This window comes from Schistocerca nitens, chromosome 5 (assembly GCF_023898315.1).
Source record: "Schistocerca nitens isolate TAMUIC-IGC-003100 chromosome 5, iqSchNite1.1, whole genome shotgun sequence".
NCBI classification, from domain to species: Eukaryota; Metazoa; Arthropoda; class Insecta; order Orthoptera; family Acrididae; genus Schistocerca; species Schistocerca nitens.
Window position 1 is genome coordinate 571,880,209 of NC_064618.1, and position 12,093 is coordinate 571,892,301.

The 12,093-nt window shown below is 36.9% G+C and overlaps 1 protein-coding gene across 5 annotated transcripts in view; it reads right to left on the bottom strand.

Moving 5' to 3' along the window:
* Nucleotides 1-12,093, bottom strand: part of LOC126259297 (UDP-glycosyltransferase UGT5-like) — a 126,382-nt gene that overhangs the window by 38,561 nt on the left and 75,728 nt on the right. The window contains exon 1 of one of the 5 annotated variants that reach the window (XM_049955960.1): nt 9,569-9,656. The exons of the other annotated variants lie outside the window; for them this stretch is intronic. Within the exon in view, the coding sequence (XP_049811917.1) occupies nt 9,569-9,580 (12 nt within the window). The 5' untranslated portion in view covers nt 9,581-9,656. Of the gene's footprint in view, nt 1-9,568; nt 9,657-12,093 lie in introns of those variants that run through there. 5 annotated transcript variants of the gene reach the window in all.

Below are 12,093 nucleotides of genomic sequence, written 5' to 3' on the forward strand. Positions count from 1 at the left end.
AAATAATTAAGAAGCTGCAGTTCACAATTTCATTAAATGTCCCAGTGAATTCATGACACATGAAACATATGGAGTCACAGGGAAGAACTACATTTTCTGGATGTATTACTTGTGTTATCAAGCACACAGTAGTGGTTGGGGATAGAGAATCTGAAAGAACATCTTGTCTATCAAATACGATATTCTTAAAAACTTTTAAGCAAGTCGACTATTTAAAGAAAGATTTAAAAATGTAGGCAGAAATAGTGTGCATGACTAATATACGAAGGAAAACAATTCCCCAACAGGGCGAGTAACAAGCCCATACATTGAGAAACACAAAAACAAAATCATCAAACCAGCGTATCAAGAACATAGTGATACACTTGTATTTAGGTTTAGCAGAAAAAATTAACACCTGATCTCTGCAATATACATACGAAGATGATCCCAAAAAATTAGTAGAACGATTGAGACTACTTGCATTGTCGGCCACTGCAGGAACTACTGCTCATATGAACGAACCTCTTCAAGCATTTCAGAGCTTAGAAAAAGACATGTTATCAAATAGCCATGGAGACAGTGAAGAAATCCACAAACCCCCATTCAAAACATTCTCATATAGGTGTGTTATAATACAAAACTTGGATGACTTAATGGCAGGTGCATCTTGCACATATGAAACAATACTCACAACAGAATAGAAGTTTCTAAACGTTACAATGGATATTTCAAAGCAGTACTGGAGCAATTTGGTACATAACACCATGCAACATACTCCTATATTAAAGCAAGTAATGCATAATGTTTGAACAGCATGATAAAAATCCATGTGTGGATGTGCCTCAATCTCACAGGTCACACAAATTAATTGAAATTCTGGCAACTGCCAACATGGCGGATACTGGGCTGTTTTTCAGCAAAATACAAGTAAAAAACTGTTTGTCCCACATCCATAAAAGAAAAAATCGGAACAATAATAAACGGAGTAGAAAGGCAGCTGTAGCATCCAATTTTCTGTCAGTGTTGTAACAATGTACTGACTGAAAATTAAAAGATGTATTACGCTAACTGAAGATGTGTGAAATCCTGAAACACGTGTCTGCTTAAGTAAAGTTACATAGCAAAATGGCTGGATGCTGTACTTACTAAAATAATACAATCCACAACCATGGATCTCAGCAGCCAGTAAAGTGGATAAATGACAAGTGACATTCGTTATAATGAGCTTCTAAATATTGCATACAGTCATATTAAAATGCTGGATTCACGTAAACACAAATTTAATGTGTGTGATTTTGGATGTATTTCAAAATACAAGACTACATTTGAGAAATCATACTGTATGTACATAACTGATCAACACATATTTACAGTATCTAAGATGCAACAGGCAATCCCACGGACTTACATTTTAAAGGACAGCAGAGGTAACGAAATAGCAGGAAGTTTCTACATTGAAGAAACAGAGAAGCACTGAAGTGGGTGTGTTTCTCATAGAGTGTGCATGAGACATCGATGGAATGAGATGTTGGTTAGATGACTAGATTTTCCTACATCACGCAACAGCTGGGTTTATGTCAAAGAAATAGTATACAACAAGGTCCAAAACCTTCAAATCATATAGTATGCATGGTAAGAAGTGCATCATTTGTGGTAGTGTCAGCATTCCTGGCAACCTGCCTGTGGAATTGCACTTTCCAACATATAATTAATGTGGGCTGGGAGCAATTCTGGGAAAATGGCTAGCACATGGTGATAGAGGAATTAACCTATTGTGTAAAAATCTTGCTGAAGACATGACATTGCACAAGGAAATATCAGTGACAATATCAGTCGTTGATCGAATTTTAACTGATAAAGCGAAGTGAATACATGCCAGAAGATACATTGTTATAGGACTTGCTGCATTTTCCATCTTCCATCGATAAAACAAAACTTAAATTGCACATGGCAATAAATTTGCAGCATGTTCTGAATGCCAGTCTTTGTTTTCTAAAGTAAACCCAAGAGAATTTAAAAACATGCATTCAGACATCATTGTGAGCAACTCAACATGCTGTGAAGTAGAAAAGAAGACTACTTAAAAGGCCATGGGTTCTACCAATACCTCCAACAACATGTGGAACACTTCCATTAGTAGTTCGTACACTGGCAAGACTTTCAGATGCTGTGTCATTAGCTGGAGGAACAGCAGGCAACATCCGAACAGTGAAAACATGCTCACAATTAGCTTGAAGAGGAAAAACGACACAACTGGAAAAAGACTATATTTAAAACCATACTTGCACAGACTGGGGTTTTTCATTAGCAATGAACAACAATAAAAATCTCTAGCTACGCTACCCAACAGAATGTTCACAAATACCAAACCGCTTAAATTCGTCAAAAAGTTCTGGTTTCTAAAATTTTATGGAGTGTTTATTTGAAATACATTGCCTATGATTACGCGGAAATCGAAAGAACATGGAATTGTAAATTTAGATGTTGTGAAAGGACCTGGAACTCACTGGGTAATATACATTTAAAAAACTGAAATATCATCTACTGCTTAGAATTATTTGGTGACCTGCGTGCAGCTGGAGAATTATGTTAGTACTTTACGAACAATCTTGTTTCCTACAATTGATACTACCAAAAACTCAGTACATGTGTAGATAATTGCCAACACTACCAAAAACTAAGTACATGTGTGGACAATCGTGTCTCACATTACCTATGATATTTACAAATAAGCAGAAAAAATTACATACAAAAAAATCTAACATTACACGTCCTTTCATTGTTTGAGCTTTACGTGTGATGCATACACACTGACTTTTAAAGGACTATCTTTAGTTCTCTGTGCTAAATGATTTCCACTAATTAATTTAAGCAAAGGATATTGGCTTGTTGCATTGATTGATTTGGAAACCTACAAAAGCTTTGAGAATATAACATCATGAAAGTGTAAAGTATGTCTACAAGGTGGTAAAGTTGTGCCCATACTGCATTATGCATACATTATTAATAACCTAAACACATGGTTGAAACAGTTAATTAAAAGTATTGCGATAACTGCAGATGTCAATATGCCTAACACTGAAACAAGATCAGTAAAGGAGAGTAGTAATTGAATAGCAAGGTTCTGCAGGACTTCTTTTGGGTGTCTCAAAGAAACAACTTTCAAAACTATATCTTGATGAATTTGATAAATCAGCTCAGCCAGTGCACTTGATAGGTGAAGTAGACTGTGATTAACAGGATATATAGCAAGAATATTTCCAGCACAAGCCCTTTGCTTCAGCTGTGTTTAATAACAGTCATGAAATTAGGATCCTCATTCGTCACTGGGATGCTTTCATAATTCCAACCAACAGTTTCCTACACTTTGAACGAAAATTTGTAAAACAGGTGGAACTCTCACAAGAAGACCACGTAATGCCTTCACACTCCTGTTTCACGAAATAAAATACGGACTGAATGGCGCTGTAATCGAACAGACAACAAATGCTTGGACAATGTCATCCCTTAAAATATGTTTCCGCATCTAAACTGAACATGAATAATTCAGAAAATGCCGGATCCTTCATGGAACAAGAAGGCCCAACACCGATAAACTAATACAAGAGCTTTAGCACACGTGTCCCACTCAGATTGTTAATAGGATATTCTAAAGATGTGAAATGTGTTCTCATCAGTATAAAACAGGAATTCATTCTGGAACAAAATGCAACAAACACCAAAGCTAAAAATCAAGGAATGGCTGTGCCTGAAGAGAATTAAGTTGTGATCAAGAAACTTTTATGGAAGATGGCTCATATTTCAGTAACGGATAACAAGCAGTTAAAGCTATAACAGATGTTAGGTGTAGGAGTACTATTGCTTTTAACTTTCCATCCCTGTGAAATGTTTCTGTACTCTGATTACCGACCATTTCGGGAAAACATGGGGTATTAAAACAGAATTTCAATTAGAAATGCCTCAATTAGTCATGCTTATACCACATACTGACTGGATGACGATTCCAAAACTGATTCTAGGAAATTCGAAACTTGTCAACTAATTAACATCAAAGTTTGCTTGAAGTCAGAGTTCTTGATAATTTAAGACAGGATTTGATAACGGTTACTGTTTGCTTTTTGATATGTACATAAGGTTTTGCTCTTCTTACTATAATGTACTAAAAAAAGCATTAGGATGCATACTCAGTCTATAAGTAGTGATCACCCACTGACAGACTACCTGAAACAATGAAACCGTAAAATTGGGTCCCATCGATGTTTGTGTACAATTCAAAGCTTCAGGAAACTTCCCATCAAACACAGCAGCATATCCATTAATTCTGCAAGACTGAAGTAGATTATACACAACTCGTAGGAAATGTACACATACTTCCATAAATGTGTGGGTGCAGCAGCACCTCCTCCAAAATATTTCATAATGGTATTTCAGAGTCCAAATATCGTTACTGCTACTCAAGTTACCTACAATTACTGTTGACAAATCATACTGAACAATATATTGTGTGTTGTGTTCTTATTACAGTCTAGACAAACACTGCACAAAAACAAGAGATGTGAAAGCCACAACACGTAGCAAACAGCATTATGGTTGACATTTAATTACTACAAAATACAATGGAACAATCTCAGGATAGCATATTGTGATATGACGACAACACTAGGGATCTTCAATTATGAGTACAACTGCAAAAGCAAAATTTCGTGAGAAAGCTTCATAGGTATGCAGTATTTACAAACATGCTGAAATACAGAACTCGAGGACTATAGGTGTCTTTCATTCCACCTTCAGAAGAATAATAAGGAGAATGATAGTGAAAGTGGCTCACACGTTAAGCTGTTGATGAATGATTTTATTTTTCATAGAAAACAATGTCGTATTAGACCCTGCAACCTTATGCTTCAGCCCAACATGTGCACTACCACTCTCAGAGCCACCTCCAACATGGCTGTTAAATTCTCATTCCCCATCACGCCCCTGTCAGTTCGCGCGCGCGCGCGCGCGCGCGCGCGCGCGCGCGCACACACACACACACACACACACACACACACACACACACATACATACATATATATATATCAGAAGAGCAGTGGTAGTAATGAGGAAGCAGAAGTTGGCCGCAGAAACAGCTGGTATGCATGTCTCACTGCCCCTGCCACTCAGAGTAAGTACAAGAGATCAAACCACAAATACCAACCAAGCAATGGCATAATACTGCTCTCAAAGGCGATTCAGTTATAACAGAGAACACTCCAGATGTGGAGGGGGGGGGGGAGAAGTGGACCCAGTCTCCACAGGAACCACAACGCCATTCACTGTTTGCCCACTCAGCACAGGAACCAATGTCGGCATGTTGGCAACAAATTTTCCCTAGCTACTAGTTCAGGCTGGGCATCCATACCAGACTGGTCATGCACCTTGCAGCTCAGTCCAGTCAACCATAACCGTATTTCTTGCTCATTTACTTGCTTGCTGGTTCTCCAACGACTGCCTCCTCTTCTATCTGACACTGCATACAGCTCGAGCAGAGTGGCACTATTGGCAGGCCTCCACACTTGACGCACACTTGGATGACCACACAACAACCACACATAGGATGTGCTCATCACAGCCGGTAGGAATTCCATATGCCTGGCATAAATCACAAGTCTCTTTAGTGAGTAAGCACCCATTCTTACTTTCCCATCCTATACATTAGTAATTGAAAACATAAATATACTTAATAACACCTGTTGTGGTTATGAGATGAGTCGATGGAGGATGATGCAGATCCACTACAGCTCACACTAGCAGGGGGCTGGACAAGGGCTGCAGAGCCAGTATTACAGACACCTGATGAAGTATTCTGCATTATTCTACACAAATGCTCTTTTCTTACTGTTGTTGCTAACTCAAAACTACGCTCACACAACACTGGTTGTTGCTAACTCAAAATTACGCTCACACAACACTGGCTTCTTATTTTTTTCAGGAACATTGGATTATGATTTGCTGCTGTGGACTTCATAAACTGCACTCCGGAGCTCACAGCAGGCGCCATAGCCCATACCTAGCCCATCTTTACCTTAAAAACAGCAGCCCAGCTGATCCAGAGGTGGTTATTATTATGACAACAATAATACACCTCTATCAGCTGGCAGCAGCTGCTGTGCCCATCCTAACAACTAGATGTAGCAGGTATATGATGCTACAGAATTACCTTTTACAGTGGAATAGGATTCCACCTGCCCAAATAGAGAATCCTGGCTGTTTATCAAGACTGAGTGCTGTTTCTCAGTGCATATCAGTTGTTTGAGCTTAAGAAGTTTCCTGGATCCTTGATTATCTGCGATAATCAGAGAGCTATTACTATCATGAAAAACTCTTACTGTTTCCTGTGCTCAGTCTCTTCAGGCTTGCAAGAAGAATTTTTAAAAAGAAGAGCACTGTATAAGTACATTATATATATATATATATATATATATATATATATATATATATATATGATATTTATAGATTTATAAACATGCTAGAGAAACACATGAAAAACTTTTAATATCCCATGCCAACGAGTGAGCAACAAAGTTAAACATCGAACAGAGTAAACACATTTTAGGTATAAACAGTAACAATTCTTGCACTGTGTAATTATCGCTGGGAAGAAATAATTACACTTAAAATTTGCTTTACTTATATGTCTTTCTTGCTTCTTGCACTATGTCTAAGGTAGGGTTTGTTATGTGGTGACAAACACATTTCTTTGCCTTTTTCTTTATTTATTAGCATCAGATCAGCTGTTCATGACTACTACAGACAAATCAGAGAGATGACAATCATCTTCAAATGAGTGGTACAGCATCTTTCAGATCAAAAGCGAATCACAGATTCTCAGAATTGGTGCACAGTGGTTATATTATAATCCCACATTTCCCTGTGAGAATTTTCATGAAACAGGAACTTTTTTATTGCAATAATTTTATAATAATTAGCTTGTTTTTGACAAAACTGTACATTTTTAGACATCTGGGAACTAAGGTTACAAGAATATACTCATCGTATTAGCTATTCAAATCTTATTCAATTTCGCAAAAGAATTTTCTAGAATGTATAAGTGTTTATCATAAATAAGTAGCTAAATAAATCATTTTTGGAAAAGGAAAATTGCTCTTTCAAACATGGACAAAATGCAGTTCCGATTCAGATGTGTAAATAACTTTCACTTGAGTAGAAATTTTAAGTAGGTGTGACAATTTTATCACATTTTTAAATAAAATATTTGTAATAGAACTAACTACACAATTACTACTAGAACACTTATAACTAAGTACTCAAAAATTAAGTTTAATGTGGAATGACTTTAATAAAATTTTGACAATTTCTGGAACATGTTTATTACACATTATGTATTTAATAGATATAACCACAGAAATATACAGTGTCATTTGGATCATTTGTCCCCCTTTTGATTTTAAGTACTTCCTTTACTTTGAAATATTTGACTTGGTGATGCACAGTTAAACATGTGTGTTGTACTTACTTGACTATTGCTCAAAACATATACTTTTGTTACTTACAAACATGCTTAATAAAATAATGAGGTATATGTTTTCATATGCATCACAAAATTCGGGTATGTTAGTATTGGGAACTTTTATAAACACTGTTATCGGCTATTGCACAAACGGTAATTTAACTACCCCCACCCCTCCAAGTGACGTTTCAAATTTCAGGACGTTGCAAAATATGTGAGACAGAATCTTGGGATTTCAATTACCATATATGGCCTGGAGAAGCAAGATATGCCTGATAAGCATGATGTACAGACGAAGACGGAGGAGGAGGAGGAGATCAAGCAAAAGGTTGCTGGAAGCCTCCACTATTCCCCATTCGCAGGAATCATGCCGATTTATTGCTGATCTCTAATGGCACTAAGCAACATTACTACTGAAGCAAAAATTGCCTGATGACTTTTACACGAACAATCAGTCAAATGAGGCAGGAGAGGAATTGCTCTATCCAGGATCAATTATGTGTAGAATGGCTGCTGACTTGCTCTACCCAGTATCACTTATCTGTAGAATGACTACCAATATGAAAAATTTCTTAAATTTAAGAATTCTACACACAAGGAATGAATACCATTTGTGGTATATGCAGACTCTAAACGTCATCTCGTTCCTGTGGCAGTATCTGGGGGTGATCTCACTGCTTCACACACTGTCCTAAAAAGCAATATACAGGTTGTTTGTTCATTTGACTCCAACTGTATCTGTTTTAAATCCAATAATGGGGAAAAGTCATGCAAAATGGTTACTCTGTGAGGCTGAAAAACTTGCAGAGGAAGTCAAGGAAATCTGCAATCTATAAAACCATCATTTCTTACTACTACACAGAAATTTCAATTGAAGTATAATAAATCTGTTAATTGTCACATCTGTGTGCTGCCGTTAGTAAATAATGAAGGCAGTCTGAATGACACGCGCCTGCATCATACCCCTTATCTTCCACAACTGCTGAAGGTATGATGTTATTGAAAATTTGATCTGTTTTGGTCTGGGCTGTTGTGGGACACAATGTTCAAAACCACATGTGTCAAACTCGAGTTTTTAACTAATGTTGGCAATTCACAGTTCTTTAACTGCAGGATTCATGGAAGCCTTTGCCAATGCATTAATGCTGAGACAAATAAATCACAAATGGGTAAATTGTACTACAGCACCATCGATTCAAGATGCATCATGTACTTGGATTTTAACAGTTTATATGGGTTTGCCATAACAATTACTACCTATCTGGCCAGGATTTTTTTTTCTTTTTTTTTTTGCTGAAGCGTGCTAAAACCGATAGAATGAATTTTTCAACCGTCCAGATAATTCTGATGTAGCATATTAGACTTCGCGTATCCTAACAATTTGGATGATGAGCACAGCGATTTTCTGCCATGTCCAGAGCACAAAGTTCTGCAACATGGTTCCCTCCTCAATCTTACGGTAAAGTTGGGGGATAAAAAAGAGAAATGCTATACCTAATAAGACTCTTCATCAATGTCTCAATTTGGGTACAGAACTGACTAGAGTCTCACCTTTGTTACCTAATTCAACCAGAAACCCTAGTTGAAGTCTAAACACCGTATCAGACATTGGGATGAATGTTAGAGGGCAGATAACGGATCATCAAGCCAAATTTTAAATGAATTAAGATCTTCCACGAAGAATTTGTGGCTCTGGAGATGGAAATGCACTTCACAAAACCTGTTTATCTTGGTATGTGTATACTGGACCTATCTAGGGTTCCCAGATTGAACTTCACACACACCTGGAGATCAAGCAACAAGCCACAGACATTTGTGTAACTGGGGACAGAATTTGTTAAATAGACTTTTTTGTATTATTATGGACACAGTTTTTGCAAACACAATAAAATTAACTACTACCAATGCTACTACTACTACTACTACTACTACTACTACTATTGCTGCTGCTGCTGCTACCACAACCACTACTAATCACTTGCAAATGCTGTCATTACCACTAACTGAACCTTTACCAAGCTAAGCCAAGCCAAGCCAAAATAACAATAGCAAAAATTTACTGTTATAAACGCATACCTTATTATTCATATTTTGATGAGGATTTCGCTGTATTCAGAAGAGTCTTGTTTCTAAGAACGACGCTGTACAGATCTTCACATGTCATTTCATCTGAACAAAAGTCTTGACTTTCACATGTTCAACAGACATTCTGTTTCTAGCATCTGTCCATAATACTCTCATTACACTAAACACTCGTTCAACATGCTTGTTACTGATAGCAATTTTGAGGACATGCTGCACCATTTTGAACAAATTTGGTGCATCTACTTTTTCGAAAAACTCACTCCATACTTTACAATTATATCCCACATATCTAGATTTGATACCACAAATTACAAAACAGGAAACTGTTGATACAGTTTGTTTCCATCGATACTAATTTTCATTTCTTTCCCACTTTTGTCAGGTCATTAAATGAAAATAGTTTTGATTGACATAAATCTAGTAAGGAAACAATTTTATAAAATTGTTTTCTCACTAAAGCCTCACCATTCATAAAGATTTTTAATAATCTGTCATGGACAATTGTGCACTCGTTTACTAGGATACCCAGGTTACCGGGTTCGATTGCCGACGGGGTCAGGGATTTTCTCTGCCTCATGATGACTGGGTGTTGTGTGATGTCCTTAGGTTAGTTAGGTTTAAGTAGTTCTAAGTTCTAGGGGACTGGTGACCATAGATGTTAAGTCCCATAGTGCTCAGAGCCATTTGAACCATTTTTTTTTACTAGGATATTTTTTCTTCTTCTGTAAAGCGTCCTAAAGACATATTAACTTCAAATCCATAAAACGTATCCTCCTTACAAACCTTTATTTGCTTCTTCACTTCCAACATAACCTCATGAACATCTATGGAAGGTGTGTCCTCTTTTTCCAAAAGTCTAATTGGTACAGAAAAAGGTAAAGCTGCTTTAAAAAAAAAAAACTCTGGTAGCGTTCGTGAGTAAATGTTTATTTGGTCTTGTTGAGGGCTAATAAATTCCGAAATTGGGGGGAGGGGTGCTTTTTCTTCGTCCCATGCTACATAATACATCTTTAGAAATCGCCACGTATTAACAAGATGCTCCACAGCTGACTGCAAAGATAACCATCATACAACAGTGTGTCGCAACATTTCAAGTTGAGCAAACTCGCAAAATGTTTGTAGCTCCTAGACATTTTTTGATGATATTGAAAAGACTGAATAGATTTTAAGAACTAGACTTTCTACGTCATATTTTAGAAGCTTGAATTCAAATTTAGCATAATTATGTAATATATGACAACAACAATTGGCGTTGTATAAGTTTGAGTTTTATTTTTTTAATCTAGCAAAGGCAGAATAATGTTTGCCAAAATTAACTGAGACTTCCTTTGCTGAATAAGAAACATTGTTTAGTGTTAAACCATTTTCCAATAAAATAGATTTTAACTTCTCTGAAATGGTTTTAGTTTATTTGAAATGGCTTCTGCAGATTCATTTACATTTTCATAGAAATCAAGAACTTTGTTTCATTTTCCGTTATCTTTGGAGAAGTACGTTATAACTATTCGGTAGTATTTCTTCTGAACCTAATGGAGATGGAAAATTTTGCTTTAATTTGCTTATTAGCTTCTCTTTAGCATAAAATAGAAGCCAATTATTTACTAATGCCTCGCTTTCATTTCAGCTGCGTCTTACTTTCGTTGCTACAAAGGAGTCACTGAAAACCTGTGGATATAACTTATTACCACAATCTTCAGTAATGTAAGGACGGTGGTATTTTACACCCCGATAAGTCAAAGTTAATTCCACTGCATTCCAGTCTTCTGCAAAATATTGCTCTGGCAAGAAGGTGAGATGAGATTGATTTTTCTTTCGGCGATAATATCAGCTTTGTGTCGTCCCGATTGTAAATGTTCCTTCGCAGACTTCATGCTGCTATATTCACCAGTAAATTAGATACTGCTTATTCCGCTTTTACATATACACTCATCATTATCAGTTTTCGTCTTACAACCATTCTTCGCGGAATGAACTTAGATGTCATCTCTTCCTTTCACTGTTATTACTCACTATTCTGAATTTCGAGAGATAGTCTATTCACAAATTATCCGAGAGTTCCAACAGTTACTGGTAAATTGATAACTGACGGTGAATGAACGAACACCAAGAATAGACATTGCAAGTTGACATGTTGCCGTGACTTATCAGTGTTTCGTTAACAATGTGCTAGCCGAATATTACAGACGCAACCATAAAAAGTCGTCTGAATAAGAATAAAAACGTAGCGTTTTGTTACGGTAAGGAAATTAACAGTCGATCAAAATTATCCAAAATGATCGAAGAGTAAGGTCATATTCAACCCGTAGATTAAAGTCGCTGGGCGATACACCAGGAGAATTCGTTCCACACCCAGGCACTCCTGGAGGTGCCCGGAGATCTGGCAACCCTGGCTCTATCAAAGCTCCAGGTGTACTGTTCATATTATGAGTTTGCTAAAATTCAATTTGAAGACCTCAAGTTGCTTTATATGGATGCAGACAGCTTCGTTTATTGAGCGAAGGATGTGAGCTGAATCA